This window comes from Carya illinoinensis, chromosome 4 (genome assembly GCF_018687715.1).
Source record: "Carya illinoinensis cultivar Pawnee chromosome 4, C.illinoinensisPawnee_v1, whole genome shotgun sequence".
Lineage (NCBI taxonomy): Eukaryota > Viridiplantae > Streptophyta > Magnoliopsida > Fagales > Juglandaceae > Carya > Carya illinoinensis.
In genome coordinates, this window is record NC_056755.1 from 7627815 (window position 1) to 7648618 (window position 20804).

General features: G+C 29.7%; 1 protein-coding gene across 1 annotated transcript; it reads right to left on the reverse strand.

Annotated features, from left to right (window-relative positions):
- Positions 1–843: 843 nt before the first annotated feature.
- LOC122306205 (wall-associated receptor kinase-like 8) lies at positions 844–8065 on the reverse strand. The gene is made up of 3 exons (XM_043118642.1): positions 8001–8065; positions 1531–2468; positions 844–1103 (listed from the first exon to the last, which is right to left on the reverse strand). The coding sequence occupies exons 1-3, from the start codon at positions 8063–8065 to the stop codon at positions 895–897; spliced, it is 1212 nt and encodes a 403-aa protein (XP_042974576.1). The 3' UTR covers positions 844–894.
- Positions 8066–20804: the final 12739 nt, after the last annotated feature.

Consider the following 20804-nt stretch of genomic DNA (forward strand, 5'->3'; position numbering starts at 1 on the left):
CATATATACTCGAGACAACTCTTTAGACAGTCAGTACTAGTAACTGAATTTTTTTAATTTAGAAGTTGATAGCACTTATAGTTTGAGACAATGAGATCAACTCTGTGGTACAAGTTCTCATTTTTGGAATTTGACTAGATCGAATCCAAAGGTTTTGTATAATATATATTAATATATATTATATGATATATATCTGTGTATCTAAGCGCGTGTAATAAAGGAAAATGATATATATAATTCTAGAGTGTGAAATCTCACGCATTCCATTTAATAAATATAGAAAAAATATGGGACTCACATTAAAAAAATCATTTTTTATTAGTGAATCCCACTTTTTTTTTAAATACAATATGCAATATTGTTTGCACACCATAAAATTGGATCTAACATTGCTCTACAACAAATATGTAACCTCCACTGGTTCAAAGCTAACATAAATAACCTAAATTCTATGAGTTCATCTTTAAAAAAGTGGAATAAGTTTTTCTGAAAAAAAAAAAAAAAAATCAGCAAGGACCAATAAAATTACATGCGAATGGTTTTTGGCTCAATTTTCCGAAGGAGGAATAAAAGATTAGGATGGATCGATCAAGTATTATTTACAGTAGTACTATGCATGATATACTATTGCATATAACTTTAATATATTGCATAGATATTGACGATATATCTTATATAATCCTTAATTAAAATTTCCAGTTGCCCCAAAATAAAATATAAAAGAGACACGAAGGGGTAATTTTTTATTTTTTTTTCGAAGGAGGTATTAATTGTGTGCTTGGAGCACAAAAATGAAGTTGAATTGGATAAATTGTACGTGATTAACCGATAACTGTTCTTTGGATCAAGACAATGCATGGGACAACTAATTATTAATAATTAGCTTGAAAATTATCAGAGAATTTGCAAAAAACCGAAGGGAAAGGTCATGTACATGCAATTAATATATATATATATATATAATGAGAAGGAAGACATACCTATGATCATGAAAAGCTTTGTGTTCTTTACAGCGACACAACGGTAAAAACCTTCAGTATTTTCACAGCGTGTATCGGGTGTACAAGTGATGTTAAAGTCAGGGTCTGCACATTCATTAATATCTGCCAATATTGTAGTGGAAGTTGTTAATGAGAGAGAGAGAGAGAGAGAGAGAGAGAGAGAGAGAGATTCCTCCGAAAGCAGCCATTAATTTTTAATTATATTCTTCACATGATGGAGAATTATTATAACAGGCACATCTATGTATACATACCTTTACAACATACACAACTTTACTCAAATTTTTAGACTATCATTTCATAAAAAATGCATGCAGGTTAATTTTTTTAATAATGAGTTTTCTATTATTTAATTTGAATTTCTATTTTTTCATAACTGCTCTTTATTTAGAATAGAATTGTAAAAGGATTTGTAAAATGAATAACCATGCTCATCAAAATTTATTTTGCACCTTTCTACGTTGACTTCCACAACAAAAGCTTTCAAGAATTAATGGATTAAATAGGATGTTACGAAAGAGAAATTTACCTCCACATCCTCCCAGAAGATATGAATTTCCTCTGTAGCCACTCTTGCACCCACAATTATAAGTAGTAGTGTTTCCCGACCCCATCCACTGATAACAACGATAGGTTGAGTTCTTGTATTCTCTTGTTGTCATGTTTTTCATTGTGGGAAGAGAATGGAAAGTAGTATTGTCAAGCTCCCAGTACAATCTCACTGGAACGGACACATTTAGATTCGGCTCTGTGAAATTGGTCTCAAACCAATTCTGGTCTACCAAAAATGCATAGTTGCACTCACTACTACCATTATTGTAGGAACTTTTCGTCTCTATAGTTGTAGAGAATGCTTGGAGATTAGAAGGAGTTGTAGCTTGGCAACAATTTGTGGCATTGCAATGACTTCCTTTTGTGAATGGAGCTCTATCACAAGGGGAATTGCACCCACCAAATGAAATCGAGTCATCAGGAAAAATGGACCACATGGAGGCAGAGTTGTTGCAACCTATGGCAACGAAGGTGTTGTAGGTGACGGCGAAGACGAAAGGACTTTTCTCTAACTCCAGATTCTTTTTGTTGTTCTTGCCATTGGTACAGCTCGAAAATATGGGATAGTTGATGCTAATTTCGCCTAACGAAGTTATGTCAATTTCCAGCACCTCCAGGTCTAACCTCTTCAAATAGGGCATTGGAAATCCCAGATTATAAGAGTCATGATTCGATGATCTGCAGACAATCTCATACCAATTTCCAACGTAACAACCCTTTCCGATTCCAAAAGTGTATGGAATGCTTACATTCCCACAGTCTTCTGGACATGAACTGTTTATTACGTTTATGCTCGCGCGGATGCATTGATTGAGCACATCACTAAGACAAGCATCCGAAACAGTACCATTCGCAATTCCATAATCAAGATTTCTTTCTACGATGATTTTGAGATATTTCAAAGCTGAAAGTTGCCTTAAAGGCCGAAGCTCGTATATATGAAAGAAAGTTCTCAGATACAAGAAAAAAGGATTAGGCTTTGAAATGAATTTGTAAAGCCAGCACGTGATCAAATTTATAAGACTATGCTTATCCGAATTTCCATGAAAGTTGGCTACTTAAACTGTCTGAAAAGTCAGTTCAATGGTACTGGTAAGAGAAAAGAAAAACAAAATTCGAAATAATAATAATGCCAAACTTAGGATGCATGGTTTGGACCATTAAAATATATAATACATGTTATAAAATAGTTTATAAATAGAAGTTAAATTGTTTGATCGAGATAAAATATTTTATTAGATTTTTTAAAATAAGAGAAAAAAATTGAATGCATCAATTTTTTTAATACACAATCAATCAAATTAATAAAATACATAAAAAATATATAAAAATGACTAAACGTAAAATTTTTATTTTTAATATCGTTTCCATTTGTCTGTGATGAGAGTTTGAACACATCTATTCAAATTGTTGATGGTGTCCGAAAGTCTTCACACATTTGGTCCCACATTAATACAGTGATATGCGTTGACCGGGGGGAAAAAAAAACAACAAAAGGAATGCCGTGAATTGAAAATTAATCATCAAATCTAGGGGTGAGCATCGGCCGGTCCGGACCGGCAAAACCGACCGGACCGGACTGGACCGAATTGGGTCCGGTCCGGTCCGGTCCCATTTTTAAGGGACCGAAAAGATTCGGTCCGGTCCCGGTCTGGGAGTTTTTCATCCCGGACCGGACCGAATAGAAATAAAAAATAAATAAATATTATTTATATATATTATTTATATAATAGTTGTATATAATTAAATTATTAATTATATATGGTATAAAAAAATATTAATAGTCTAATATAGACTATAGTTATACTAATATAGTTATACTAAATCACTATAACTAATACTTCAACAATAGCTATAGTGACCTATAATAATAGTCTGCTATTAATACTAATATACTATTATATAATTTATATAGTTATACTAATCACTATAATTAATACTATGTATAGCTATATAGTATATTTATCACTTTAATTAATATAATTTAAATATCACTATACTTATATTTAATGAATATATAAAAATCATTATAGTTAATACTTATATAGTTATACTAAAGCACTGATTTACCATAACTAATATTACTAATATATAACTATATTAATGGTCTAATACTATTATAATTTGGGTAGTTATACTAATCATAATAAGTTAATAACTAAATCACTAGAAATATAACTATATATATATTTAGTATGAATGTATTATTATATTATTTAATATATAACTATAATATATAGTACTAGTATATATTAATATATTATAAGAGTTATAGTATAAATATAATATATAAATTATAATATACTAAATCACCATAATAGTAACTAATACTAATATATAGTTATACTAATAGTCTACTATTATATAATTATACTAATCACTATAATTAAAACTAATATATAGCTATACAATATATTTATATAGTTGTACTAATACTATTAGTTTATTATATACTCTAAAACTCAATTCTAATATAGGCTATATAGTTATAACTAATACTAATATTTATATTAATACTAATGATGTAGAATATAGTTATACTAACTAATTGATTCAACATAACTAATATTACTAATATAATATAGCCAAATTGAATTATTAATAGTCTAATACTAATACAATTATATAGTTATACTAATCATAAATTCATAATAACTAAATCATTATAAGTCTATAACTATATATATTTAGTATCAATGTATTACTATATTCTTTAATGTATAACTATTAACTATAATATATAGTACTAGTATAACCGATCAAAAATATATATATATATATATATATATATATATAATACTAGTATATATATTAATGTATTAACATATTATAAAAGTTATAGAATAAATTATAATATATCATATATTTGTAAATTTATAATAGTATTAGTATAGTTAGCTTAATATATAATATGTTAGTATTAAATCACTATAACTACATAGAGTATTAGTAATAAGAGTGTTACTATTATTTAATATAGTATTACATATAGTATTACTATCATTACATATAGTTATTAGTTATAGTATTAGTACTAGTATAGTTATTAATACTAGTATAGTTATTAATACTAGTATAGTTATTAGTACTAATAGACTAATAGTATTAGTTATTAGTATTACATATAGTTACATATATAGTTATCACTATTACTATTATTACATATAGTTATTAGTTATAGTATAGTTATTATTACATATATTTATTAGTTATAGTATTATTACTAATAGACTAATAGTATTAGCATATTACTAATATATATATATATAATACTATATGTATATATATTAAATATATTACAATATAATTACATAAATATTAAAAAAAATGTCATTAGATAAAAAAAAAAAAAAAAAAAAATCAACCTTGGACCAAGTGGACCGACCGGACCGGACCGGACCGGTCCTGATGGAGTTCGGTCCGGTCTAGGGTGAAAAAACCCTAGACCGAATAGGTCCGGTCCGGTCCACAAAACCTCTCCGGACCAGACCGGACCGGACCGAACTCACCCCTAATGATTCAAATCATCAACTGAACACCCAGCGGGCAGCGTGTTGCTTACTCCCAAGAAAATAAACGAAAGTTCCCATCATGTGTTTGTTTGAGATTTGATGTTCGATGGAAAACAAAATATACCTAATTGATGTTCATGGATGGTGGTTGGACATCATGATCATGTTTATAATTATTTCATAATATTTGTGAATATCAAAAGTACACGTACGCCCCATGCACTAAAGGCTAAATAAATTATGATTTCTTTCAACCAATAATCATATATATGATATATATATATATATATATATATCTTCTATATATAAAAAGTGTGTATGAAACGGAAAATCTTGTTTTAACGGTTTTTCTTGTTTTTCCGTTAAAGTTAACACCGTTTGTTTTAACGGTTTGACATATAAAATGTAGACATAAATGTTGTGAGAGATAGCATTCAATGTTGTTATATGGTTTATTAATCACAATAATTATAATACTTAATAGTTTATATAATAATAAATAATTAAAGATTAGTTATTATATTTTTCTCTTTTTCCTTAACATATACACATGTATTAGGTGCATAAGACGTAAATCCCTAAGTATAATATACGTGTATTATACGTTTCATTAACTCAAATTATTGAGTATTCCAAATTTAAAAATCTCATATAATATATAATACAAATGTGTTTAATCAAAGTGTTTTTTTTCCATGGTAGTAGGACGTAGCTTCCGCTAAGTCATATTCCACACGTGGGCTTGCTATGATAGGTACGTGACAAAGACCGTGATCCTTGAGCTAATCAAGAAAGAGTAAATTCGGCCAACAATTTCAAAATATATTTTAGGATTTATATATATGCTATATATAGAAAATATTATACCACAAATTTTATAAAAAGATTATGTTTTAACTTTATGTTGTCCCTGATCGACTCAACCAATAGCAAAATAAAAATTTCAATATTATCTCTATTGATCGTCTACAGGATGACATAAATTGATGAATAATAATACAAATATCAAACGACACATATTTTGAACTACCGTTTGTGTTAGACTTTTATTAAATTTTTCGTATACATCTTTGCTAAAATTATGGATGTTATAAACATGTACTGGATTATATGATATTTTAAACTAATTTTTTTATTTTCTCCAATATGCCTTAAATTATTAAGTGACATCAATAATTTTTATAAAATATATATTATTTTTTACAAATAATCATTTCATAAAATTAGACAAACGTGCTTTGCACGTTGCTCCCACCTAGTATTTATATATGTGTGTGAAAAGTCTTTTCTTGTATATGTAAAGTACTTGAAAAAATCTATTTAGTATTTATTTTTTCATAATCTCATAATGTAATATTAAATAATAAGTTCACAAGTAAAAAATAATAAATAATCTTTAATCATTTAATGCCATATCATAGAATGATAAGAAAATGATAAGAATTGAAATAATGAAGAGTATTACTCGACAAATAATTAATGAAGGAAATAAAATAATTAATCCACCTAAATATATTTAAGATGAGGATCTCATTAATTGGAAATCGACGACGCCATTTTTATATTTTTTAAATTTTGATAGACTTGTTATCTCTTGACATTTTGTCTCCTCTATTACCTAGAAACCATAAGAGAGGTTTGGATATCTTCAGGTCTCCATATCACTGATTATCTTTATTTAAAGATTTGTTTTATAAAAATTGGGTCAAACATGATATGATAAGAGCGAATTATAAGTATGCTAAAAATAAATTTAAGAGGTAAATTTCTTAATAATTTTTTATTATATAGAACTAAATTTTGTAACGATAATAATTAACTATATCTTACCTAATTTCAACCTATATGATTTCATCTCAATATCTAAACACCATTCAAATATAAATATTTTTCAATTTCAAATTCTCAACTTTTTCGTTTAATCATTACAACTTTTCTAAACTTCCAAATAAAACATAAAAAGTAATTCAACTTATTCAAATTCTTAAATAAAAAAAATTGAAAAAATTATATTATAATAAATATAAATTTTATAATATTTTTATTCAATTTTTTTCTCTTATTTATTAAAGAAAAATTCTACTCATCATCCTCAAACTACACATAATTTGTTTTTATTTTATTTTATCTTATCTTGCCAAATATGTGGTATATAGATGATTAGTAAAAGAACTCAATTAGTTTCGGAAGAATGAAACAAAAAAAGATTTATAAAAATTAAAAATAAGTGTGGTGGGTGGGGATGATAAGTAGCAAAACTCTTTATCAAAACCTCATAAAATATTTTAAATCAAATTATTTCACTACTATTTATAACTATTAACAAATTTATCATCTTATCTCATCTTTGCAACTAAACTAGATTTTAAAGTTTTCTCAGATCATTAGTATGCCCGGTTTGGATACAAGAAATATTTCATCTCATCTTATTATTATAATTTTTTAAAATTCTTACAAAAATATAATAAATAATTTAATTTTTTTAAATTTTAAAATAATAATAATATTAAAAAAATATTATAATAATATTTTATTTAATTCTTAACTTTTATCTTATTTCAAGCTATTTTAATTCAACTCACTATCTAAACCATACATGAGTTTAGCTTTGATTATTTTAAGATCTTTTTTACTTTTGTTTGACCAAAAAATATGTTTGAACCGACCTTTTAAAGAAATTTAGAAAAGTCGTCTTAATTTGATCACGTACTGACAACTGCAGCAAAGCTGTTTCCACACCAAAGAAAGAAACTAGTTTAGAATGGTTGCTTTTGGACTAATCTCGAATTATTTCTCTTTTCTTTTATTTTTTAAAAATATATTTATATATATTTTAACAAATTTCATTACAATGGCCGATATTGATGATTGTGTAGACCTTGACCTCAACTGTTGTACAAATACATGCTGTGAAAATACTGAAAGTTTTAATTACCGTTGTGTCCCTGCTAGTGACACCGAGCCTTTCATAATTATGGGTTGTCTTCCACGAAGCCACATTCCTATAGGGGGCCCAATTATAAAGATGAGTTAAAACTTAAAAAAGTAAACATGACATTAATTATGCTAAGTGAACTCGACAGCCTAGGCGATAAGGTTATCTTGACTTGGAAGGTTGGATAATTAAAATATTTTAAAAAATATATAAATAATATTAAAATAATTTATAAATATTAATAAAATTATTTAAGTTAAGATATTTTATTAAATTTAAAAAAAAAAAGAAAAATATTAAAATATTATTTAAATAAAAATATTATAAAATTAAAATATTATTAAAATATAATTTTTTAATATAATTTTTTATCTGAATTCGAAAAAAGTTGTAATTGTCCAGCAGGTGTGTGGAAGCTGCATGCTTGGTTTTTGTCTAACCAAACCCTTGTCTCCATATTTGGCCAAAGGGGTTTCCAAGTTCTAAATTGGAGTGTATCTTTTCACTTTTCTCGCAACTTCACACTGAAAAAAAAAAGGTAGTGCGTGTCTCACGGATTACTCTTTCAGCCAAGCTGTGATTGATGGCAAAAATTTCCACAAAGAACCCTCAAAGACGTTTCAATATTAGACTTAGCCCAATTTTATAGAGTGAACATGGCCATACAGACCCCTCACCACTTTTTTTCTTCTTTTTTATTTAGTCACTCTCAAGCTTCAACTAACATCCAATTTACAAGAGAAAACCAGACCGCCCAAAAAAAATCCAAGTCACCCTCAACTTCATAATCTTCCTCTTTTTTTTACAATATCTCCAACCCTCAAGGCTTCAACTTTATATATATATATATATATATATATACACACATATACATACATCTCTCATCTTCCGATTTATCACAGACAAAATAGAAAATACCCACTACCCATTTAAAAATAAAAAAAGTTTTCTAGATTGGAGTGGAAGTACTGGGTGAGGACGAAGAGAAGATCAGATCAAGTTATGAATATTATCTATTCAGGAGGGGCATGAGAAAAAATTATTATTGCAGTAACATGGGCCATATATATAGCCCATATCTCAGACTTTTTATACAAAGTATTGTTTTAATTATATATACCTGCACATTACTATCACTTTTGTTCAAACAGCATAAATAATTCAGTTTGAAAATGATCTAAATTAAATCCAGCCATTCGATCTGTGATTAACGGGATGGTGATCCCAAAGTGTAACAAATATTAAATAATAATATTTCACTTGATTTGATTTATAATATCGTTTACAACATCAAATAGATTTTACAAAAAAAAAAAATTGTGCGTTTGTTATTTATCTAATTAAAGCTGTCGTCTTTCATCAAGAACTTTGATCTTACATTACCACATTATTGTTCGATATGGTGAAATTATAAAAACAAGTCATCCTTGAAGGAATCTTCCCCCCCAAAAAAAAAAAATGTAAATATATATAATTTGATATAATACATTAAATTGTAGAATATATTTTATTATAAAGTATATTTGATCCATTACATTAAATTACGTTAATTTGTAAATTTTTATTTTTTATTTTTTATTTTTTTATTTTTATATAAACCTAGCAGTTCTAATTCATATATGATGAATATAGGATTTGAAATCCTGGACGTAGTTTGATTAAGGTACCATATAATCTACAGAGGTTTTTTAATTTTTAAATTTTGGAATTGATTATGGTAATCATGCATGTCATAACAAGGTTGTAAAGTTTATGTAGAAAAATAAACATGACAACCACACTTGAAAAGTGAAGTAGACAACCATGCAACAGAAGCGATATCGATTGCTACGTACCTTAATTCCAACCATGCATTTGATGTATTATTGCAATTTAAACCTAATCCTATAAGTCCTCTCCTCTTTTGGAGGGAAGGGATGAAAGTTCTTTTTATTTTAGGTAGAGTGTTGTCTCTTAGACGGTTTGTTTGTAGAGAATTAAAGAAGTTAAGATCAAACCAATTATAAAGAAATTTGTGTACTAGTGGAGCTCCAACAGTCAGTAATTAGCTTGTAATCTAGATTTTTTTCTGTATATATCAAATTATAGTTGTAACTTCGTTTTCATAAATGAATAAAGTTTATTTATAAAATAAAAAATAAACCAATGGTATTTGGTTTGCGTGATGAACTTTGCTTGTCACAACAAAATCCAAGTTTAAAGGAAGGCAAATACAAAATGGACGGTGCTACTCCCACGGTGGGAGGCCATTGAAACACTCACCAAATAGACAAAATTTTTTCATCTCTTTTTTTTATCTATTTTTTCAAATATTTTTTAAAATTCATTAAATATTTTAAAAAAATAAAAATCATAAATTCAATAAAAAATATTTACTTATCTATTAAGTAAAAAAATAAAAACAACAAAATAAAACCCACAGTCGATGGCCACCATCAGTGACCACCACCACACCAGATTCTTATAAATTCTTCCCCTGACCACCACCTGGCTCCATGCCAGATACAATCCCAAATTTTTTCACCAAATGGTAGCTTTCCTTACTATCATTAAGAAATTTAGTTCCATCTACTGAAGAATTATTATGAAACTTACCCCTTTATAAATATAATTAGCATCATGTTTAACCCAATTTATATAAAATTTTTAAATAAAGAGAATTATTAGTATACTGGTTTGGAGATCTGGTCTTCGAACAATATCTCAAAAAAATGCCAAGAGGTAACAAGTCCATCAAAAAAATATTTGGGTGGATTAATCATTTCTTCCGTTTATTAATTAATTGTCGCAATAAGTTGAATTAATCCACAACCAATCGTGACGTAATCAAGTGAATGTTAGAGTAAAATATATTTCTAGACTTTGTCAAGGATATTATAATTGATAGAAAAATGGTATATTCTATGATCGGCCATGAAAAAAAAATATATATAATAGACTAATCTCTTTTGACTTTGTCAAAGAGGAAAATAGTACTGCATTCAATAATGATCTACCACGGAAAAAATAAATCAATAGATACTGTTATGAAATCATTGAAAAGAGAGAGCCATAACGCGTTATAAAACTTTCAAAATGAGAGAAAGAGATAGAGTTCAGAGAGGTTATGAAAACTTATGAATTTCTTAAAAGATTCAACGATATATATAGGAGTATAAAGGGGACTATACTTTTGACGACTAGCACTATGCATTTGACGACTATCTTACTATGCTAGCACTATGTACTATGCATTTGACGACTAGCACTATGCATTTGACGGCTAGCTAAATGTGATCATACAATTCAAGATAGTTTATAACACTTCCCCTTTGGATGACCATATTTAAAGAATATGCCTCGTTAAAACCTTGCTAAGGAAAAACCCTGTGGAGAAAAACCAATGGCGAAGGAAAAAGAGTACAGTATTCATGTGTATCGCTGAGTGCTTTATGATTGCCTCATTAAAACCTTGCAAAGGAAAACCCAGTGGGATAAAACCTTAGCGAAGGAAAAAGAGTACAATCAGCACAAGTCTTCAAGGCATTACTTCCCTTGAAAAGTGTATGATAACAGGTCTTCAAACCTCCGCATTCCAATGTTCTGCATAATCTTCTTAAATGTTGCAGTTGGTAATGCTTTAGTAAATAAATCTTCCAGATTTTTACTTGACCGTATCTTCTTGATATCAATTTCAACTTTCTTCTCATGAATTGCAATGATCTTCTTGTGTGTATATGAAAGATAACTCGCATCTGTACATCCAACTAACTGTGGACTTGATTCATGTTGATAAAATAATCACAACTGGATCTTTCTGCTCATCACTACTCTTCTGGAGTTGTACTCTTCTAGAGTTCTTGTAAATAACACAGTTAGTGGAGAATTCATCAACATTAAACCGTTAACCTCATTTTTTAATAAAAACGGTGGCCAGCCTTTTAAGATCAGACAAGCACCGCAGATTTTCAACTCCTCTGTAGGTGTCAGGCGTGCTGTCAGGCGCCGCAGCTGTCAGGCGCCGCAGAGCTATAAAGCTATATTTCGTCTTTTTTCTCTTGCTTCACGAGAGATGTTGTATCATAATTATCTCTATAAAAGAGATATTTAGCTCATCTTTATTCGCATCTCATTTCTTCACTTTTCTGTAATCATATTGCGTTTTTACTCTGCAATATCTTTCTGCATTCTTATCCTACAATGGCTCAGCGATCTTCTCATGGCCAATATATGAGGTACTCTGCACCTCGTTCATCAGCTGTTCCTGCTTCTACCACAGGTGCTATCATGCAATATAATGATCTGACTCATAGGTCAGATAATGAAGTTATCTATGAGCTTGTGAGTCTCGGTATCCGATACTCATCATCCATTGTCGCATTTTCTCAGCGACTGCAATCCAGAACTTGTGGAGTTGACAATCTCCACGAGAATATTGCTATACTTCAGCGACTTCTTCTGGAGTCCAATATGAAGATAGAATCAATAAAGTAAGAGAATAAGAATTTAAAATCATTGCTTAAATCTTCTTTTCAATTGTCCATCCCTTTAGATAGGGATGCCATGCAGATTCTTGAAGAATAAGAGCGTTTGAAGAATGAGGCAAAGTGCCTCAAATTTCTGTAATTTTTGCTTCAAGATAATAAAATAATATTTCACAAATATTCATATTTGTGTTTCTATCTTTTAGTAGATGTTCTGTGTGTTCCCTTTTATTTCTTCTTTAATAATGCACACTTCTTATCAAACCCATAATATGAATTTGAAATACTAATTATATTAAAAGATGGTATTTCATGACTAATAACATCATCCATCTTCCCCTTGAAGCCGCAAGGGTTTCAGATTTATATTTCAAATATGTGCAGTTTTCATGAGCTCTTCTGGAGCCTCAATGACATTTAAATCATATATATAAACTGCAATAATAGCTTGTTTCTATTTGCGTTTGGATTGCTTTAGATCATATAAGGATCTTTGAAACTTGATAGAATACATATTTCCATATGTATTCATATTAGAAGTTTCAGACATTTTCTATCCTTCAGGGATTTTCATATATATATATATATATATATCATGATCCAATAATCCATATAAATATGCAGTTAATCATGCATATCTAAACTCTCGGTAACTTTCAAGCTAATAAAAATCTCAATATGATTTCAACCACTTTAAAATCATATCAATATTGTTTCTTCGAAAAACTAACTTGTTATTTCTATATCACATTTTCATATTAAAAATTTCAGGCTTTTTATATCATTTATATAAATATCCACTGATATTTAACAAAAATCACCTCTTTAGGTGTTTGGACTTCAAGTCCATATTTATCACATTTTACTTAGTGATATCAATTCTGCAGGAATTGAGAAACTGATTCGTGATTTATATATCACATTTTTATTTCCTCTCCATAAATACCCACTGACATTCAACAAGCATCACCTCTTTAGGTGTTTGGATTATAAGTCCCGATATATCATATTTTACTAGTGAATCAATTCTACAGGAATTGTTTCTTTCAAATTTGGCTAATATTTTACGTCGTATTTTTCGACAATTCTTGATTCACTTTCATCATTACTTCTGGTAATGTTAATTGCCATCTCATATGAAAATACATTGTCGACAACGATTTTATTTCTATCCATAATTTCTCCATTATTCATGAAATGTAACGAGATATCGTTATTTTCAGGTACCTGTTTCTCTTCAAGGGAAGACATTTTCATGAAAAACCTCTTCAGGAGACACTCTTCAAGAGTTTATATAGGAGAATTTTATACAGAGAATTTGGATGGACTTTATTGCTTGTTTTGTGGGTATAGCCTCTTCAGGAGCACCAAATTATTTGTGCATTTCTCTTTTGAGATGCAGTACCTTTTGTATCAATAGGTCTCACATGCTTTCAGACTGCTGAATTTCTTAATTGTCCTACAGGGATTTCAATCATCGCTGGGATTTTAGCAGCTGGAATATGAGACATTTTTATCTTATTACATCCAAAATTTAATTATCATCTGAACTTCTGGTTCACATATGATAATCAAGATAACGTCGAATAATTTCATCTTATTAGCTTCAAGCAAATTTTTCTTTCCACTTCTGGTGGTAAGACTTTATAGTAAAAGAATCTTCTGATTCTTTTATGGACGTCCATATGAAAATCATTCGACTTATCGTAATTGATTTTGGATGATCAAGATAACCATGAAAAGATACAAATATTTTGAATCATATCACCTTTTGATGCATCATAATATTTGATTCAATAATTTGTATAATGTCATTTCAAAGAGAAAGTTTACAGCTTTTTCAATACGAGCTTTTGGCCCGAAACGATATTCATTATTACATCCAATCTCTTAATTTTTTTGAATGAATTCATCATTCTTTTCATTTCAGGGAATAGAATGATATAAATTCATTATCATTCATTTCAGGGAATGATATAGATCTAGTAAGACGTGACTAATGATTTTTATCAAAAACTCATTATTTTGCTCAGTCACTGAACGACCTGATACAAATTTAGAATATATTGTGAACGTTTGCATTTCATATTGCTACTTTAGGAGCATACTCGATATTGCTACTTCAGGAGCACATTCAAGACGTTCATTCAAATATATATTCTTTCCATAATTTTAATTATGCAACTTCAGGTGCATAAATCATAATGAGCTTTTGGTACAAGTATCACTCATATGAGATACTCAATAAAATTATTGATTTAGGATGATCCTTCAGGGATGCTCCATTTCCATTCTCAGATAAATCATATCATCAATAATTTATAACAAGTATAAAAGAATAAATAAAACTATCATTAATACAAAACATTGTAGAACATAAAAATAAGATAAAGGAAATACATTAATTAAAAAGGAACACTTTCATGATCAACTCTACCACTAAAATCATCAAAGAAATCAGAAACATCAAGGCTTGTTGTGACGCTCCCAAATTCCGTTTGGGATCGGACGGATATTTGAAGCGTCGTGACATGCAACACAAGGTTACCTACCCCCGTTCATGATATATAAGACGCAATATTCCTAACATGGATCTAACAATATGCAATATTCGCAGCGGATAAATTTTTTCTTTAGCAATACTATGCACCAAATTGAAAATATCCCAAATGCTTAAAACATACTTCATACATAAAAATCTATTGAACAACTAGGATCACAACACTAGTTCAAAATGATTATGATCCAAAAAGTACTAGAGATGCACCGTCGCTTAGTCAAGTGTGTCTAGTTGATCAGCTCCTGATTCTCCTTCAGGTCCTGTAACAAGATCTACCATTCGGGGAGAATGGTAGTTGGGACTACCAAAGTGAGATTTGATTACAAATCTCAATAAGTTAACAAAAAAACTTCCACACAAGCTAATAATGCATGGATGACAGTAAAAACATAAACGTATAATCAAATTCATAAGTAATTAAAATATAACTTGGCATACAACATAGCATAATTGACATAACTTAAATTGAAACATGAACTGAACTTGACTTGACATGAACTTGATCTGAAACTTGAGTTAGCATGAACTTGCTTTGAAACTTGAATTAACATGAAAAGTACATACTCCACAGTTGTTGTGGCCCCATGTATTCTACGTGTAAATACATACTCCACAGTTGTTGTGGCCCCATGTATTCTACACAAACTTGACTTAACATGAAAAATACTTACTCCACAGTTGTTGTGGCCCCATGTATTCTACGTGTAAATACATACTCCACAGTTGTTGTGGCCCCATGTATTCTACGAAAACTTATTCTTTAACTGCTTAAATACATACTCCACAGTTGTTGTGGCCCCATGTATTCTACGAAAACTTATTCTTTAACTGCTTAAATACATACTCCACAGTTGTTGTGGCCCCATGTATTCTACGTGTCACAATTGCTGTGTCTCACGTAGTGTATGCGCCACAATTGCTGTGACCCCATACATAAGTAATCAAGATGAAACGTGACTGGAATACGAAATGACTGAAGCCCTGACGTAACATAACGTGACTTGAACATAACTTGAAATACATGACCAACTTGAGATAGAAACATTTCGTAACATGACATAACATATAATAGACAACATATTTAACATGACATACTTGCAACAGTGAATATTACATGACTTGACATACATGTAATAGATGGCATACTTAGCATGACATACTTGTAAGGTACAGTAATACATGACAGAATATATTATGTAACAGATAAAAATTTGATGACAGAATAAATTCTGTATAATAGACAATTACGTAATAACTTGGCATGACATGACATATATGATAACACACATACATACACTGTAGTTCCTTTACTTAGCACACATACACAGTAGACTACTAGTAAGTTAAAAGCTAACTTACCTCGATCTTCGCATTTCTTATAAAATTTCAAGTGCGATCACGAGGAACTGTAATTAGTGATTCTAAAAGTTAGAACTAAATCACTAATAATTTGAAATATGGAAAATACTAACTTAAAGAGGAAAATTTTCATTTTACTCTCTACATGTGGGAAAATGACCGTTTTACCCATAACTTAAGGATTTTGCATACTAACTCTAAAAGTTTCCAAAATTTACATTCCTCATGTAAATTTTGTCCTAAACTTAAATATCAACTCAGAAAAATTTAAAACAAAACACAACTATGAAGAACACACTATGGCCAAAACAATCATAGGCCATTTCCCTTGATTTTTGTTGCAATTCCTTCCAACTTCAAAACTCATGCTTAAACCAAAATTTTGCAACAAACATCTTTCAATCCTAAACTCAAAACCATACTTAAAACATCCATTTAGAAAAAGCTAATAATTAACCCTAAACTTTTTTTTGCAAAAAGATTCAAGCACTTGAATCACAAGTTTTGACCTTAAATCAAAACATCTCCAAGAATTTCAAAAATCAAATCTTACTTCTAACATATTCATAATATCATCCTAACATCAACCATGCTTTAAATCATCAAACTAAAGTCACCAAAATCACAAAATAACATTTGGAGTTTTTAGTTTTACACTTAGTCCAAAAACATAAACTTTTTCCTCAACTAGTTTTGATAAATCTCTTGATCTATGACTTATAAATATATGATCTTCAAACGAAACCATCACATGGTTTTAAAAAGATGTCCTAAAACATATATAAGCTTCTAATTCAAGATCACATGGTTAGAAATTAACCAAAACATAAATTTAGCCAAGAATATCCACACTTTGGCTTATCTGAATATCTATTTGCATAAAATTTCATTTCTTTAAAACTAACATCAAATATCTTCAAAATAATAATATAACATGTATATAAGATGCTTAAAATCCTCCAATAAAATTATTAAAGTCATTAGAATAGGTTTAGACCGCCAAAGAATTAAACTTTCTCAAAACAGAAACTGTTTTTCTTCTTCCAGTTTCTAAGTTTCTAAATCTAAGAAAATATTTCATCAAAACCTTTAATCATGCAAAAATCCTCAACCAATAGTCACATATACATGTTAACAATACTCTATAAAAATTTCGGACCAATTTCTATCTATTAGCTTGGTCAAAAACTCCAAAATATAACATATTCTCCAGTTTATCTCCCAGAATGACCTTTCTATAGTTTATATAATATTTGACTGACCAAATGATTTTCAAATGGAGAAAATAATATATCCATGTAAACTAGACTAAAAAAGGAACAACTTATATGAAGGAGACTTTATGATAAAACACTTACAAAAACTTCGGAATGGGCGTGCAAAAGAACTCCTAAAACCTGTCCGAGAGAAAGTATTTGATATTCTTTTAAAGGAACGTGTAAATGAAGATAAGTTTGTTGGTGATGGCTGGGGCTACTTATGGATGAGATAAGGAAGATGATAAGGCTGGAGTTGAGAGTTGAGTGTAATTTTCTCCTACCCAAAATATCTATAAAAGATTATCTCATAATATTCTATCCAATAATATCTACAAAAAATCAACTTAAGATATTTTTATCTAATAATATCTATAAAAATCAACTCAAAATATTTTTACCCAATAATATTCACGAAAGTTACCTCAAGATATTTCTTTTTATCCAATAATATCTACAGTTTTGAACAGACGTTTTGTCTGAAAATATGAAAAAAATATTATTGGTCCATAAGACTTTAAATAACCCTTCGAGTCTAATGGCACAAACCATAATACATTTTGACACTTCTAACTATCTCCAATAATCAAAAACACACTTATGATACCATAGTAAATAATAACACTAACTATGTAGTTAGACAAAAACCTATACGATTAATGGATTCGTGAAAACTTATGGGGTTTTTACGAGGTTCCTAAAGTTAATAGAAATTTCACAATTGAATTTCTAGCGGGCTGTTACAATCTCCCCTCCTAAAAAAAAAGATTTCGTCCTCGAAATCGAAGTAAGTAAGAAATAACAAGTTAAGGAATATGTGTTGCTTACCAACCTGGTGTCTATCCCGTATATATTTGCCTTTGAGATTATGTCATTCCTTAACTCTCTTATTTTAATCAACAATTATATTATACTTCTTTCCACAAGGTTGGCCAAGTTGTATCGACACACTCTCCAAACCTAAAATTTCAAGTAAATAATTTCCGAAACTCTTCTTTAGAAAAACATAGGCGATATACTTTAAGTGTTTTTGTAAATACCAAAGTTAGTAGAGAATTCATCAAAATTAAGCCGTTATCCTCTCTCTCTCTTTGTTTTGTTTTTTTTTTTAAATCGGTGGCCCTCTGTTTTAGACTAGACAACTCTGATGCACATGATTTTTATAGGTCTTCTGTAGTTGTCAGGCGCCGCATAGCTATGACACTACTTTGTTCTTCTGTAGTTGTTAGGCACCGCAGCTATGATACTACATTGCTCTTGTCTCTTGTAGAGAAATGATTTACGAGAGATGATTCGTCATAATTTTCTCTATAAAAGAATTATTCAGTTCATCTTCTTTCTCATCTCATCTTCTTCATTTTTTTTGAAATTAGTCTGCATTCTTACTCTGTAATCTCTTTCTGCTTACTCACTTTGCAATGGCTCAGCAATCTTCTCATTACCAAAACATGAGGTATTCTGCACCTCGTTCACCAGTTGTTTATGCTTCTTCTGTAGGTGCTATAGTACAATCCAATAATGATCTGACTAATAAGTCAGATAATGAACTTATCTACGAGCTTGTGAGTCTCATTACCCGATACTCATCAGCCATTGTCGCATATTCTCAGCGACTGCAATCCAGGACTGGTGGGGTTGACAAACTCCACGAGAATATTTCTATCCTTCAGAGGCTTCTTATGGAATCCAACATGAAGATAGAAGCAGTAAAGCGAGAGAACAGAGATTTAAAATTTTTGCTTAACTCTTCTTTTCGAGTGGCTACTCCTTTAAATAGGAAAGGTATGCAGATTTTTGAAGAGCAAGAGCGTTTAAAGATTGAGGCAAAGAGCCTCAAATTTCTGTAATTTTACTTTATGATAATAAAATAATACTTCACAAATATTCATATTTGTGTTTCTATCTTCTGGTAGATGTTTTATGTGCTCCATTTTATTTCTTTCAGGGATTTTCATATATATGACATGATCCAATGACTCATATAAATATGCATTTAATCATGCATATCCAAACTCTTAGTAATCTTCAAGTTAATAAAAACCTCAAGGAGTTCTACTGGTCTAGGACTAACTTACTTCTTTATAATCGCAACAATCAGTCATCTTCCTAGGTGGTACTTCGATAACTGACCAGTTAATAACTTAAACTTGAGACTTTCTCTCTTATGATTGTCATAACTCTTCTATCCATCATGAGTTATCAATTATTCTAACTCTAAATGATTTGTTTCCAATGTTCACATAAATCCTCAAGACCAAGATTTTACTCCCCATATAATAGTCTTCAAAAGAAGATCGATTTATGTATTCATAAAGATAGTGCTTTGCCAGAAATCATTTACTGGCAGCGTGGTAATACTATTATCATAAATGAATCCTACTAAGGCTAAAGCTTCTCTTAATCAAATTACTCTTCCAAACACAATTTCTATCGTATTCTCAGAATCAAAACAATTCTCCAAATATGTGGAATACCATTCATCAATCCTACATATCATTTCTCATATTACTAAAAGGTATTCTATATCTACATTGATATGAACAATAATACTTCTAATGAAAATTGTTACTCTCACCACTAGGGTAATAATTCAGTTTCCAAGCTGAATTCTCAAGCACTACCATAATTAATAGAAACAATGACTCATTTGAATCAAACAATGTACAATTTACCAACCCCAATGACTTGACCTACTCCAAAATAACAATAATGCAATACTACCATCAATTGCAATTAGATCAACGTTAACTATGTTTACCTCAACTAATCCTTCATCCATCGGAAAATTCTGATCGATTGTTATCTCCCTTAGGATTCCGAGGTATTCTATCATGAGTCATGTGTCCCTTATTGAAACACACGCGTATATGTATTAAAACCACATACTACCTTTCATACTTTAAGAAATTCAAGCCTACTGACGACTAAAATTTCAAGCCTAATGTTTGGTGCATTTCCTAAGGACATGTGGATTTACTGCCCAGAGACGTATTTGCTCTGATACCACCCTGTGACGCCCCCAAATTCCGTTTGGGATCGGACGGACATTTGAAGCATCGAGACATGCAACACAAGGTTACCTGCCCCCGTTCATAACATATAAGATGCAATATTCCAAACATGCATCTAACAATATGCAATATTCGCAACGGATAAATTTTTTCTT

What these genes read in the sequence shown, in the direction of transcription:
- LOC122306205 (XM_043118642.1), bottom strand. Translation starts at nt 8,065, where the DNA reads ATGTGGCTTCGTGGAAGACAACCCATAATTATGAAAGGCTCGGTGTCA. An exon ending in TCACTAGCAGGGACACAACG is followed by an intron (nt 2,469 to 8,000) that starts GTAATTAAAACT and finishes TCGGCCTTTAAG; the next exon opens with GCAACTTTCAGCTTTGAAAT. An exon ending in TCTTCTGGGAGGATGTGGAG is followed by an intron (nt 1,104 to 1,530) that starts GTAAATTTCTCT and finishes CAATATTGGCAG; the next exon opens with ATATTAATGAATGTGCAGAC.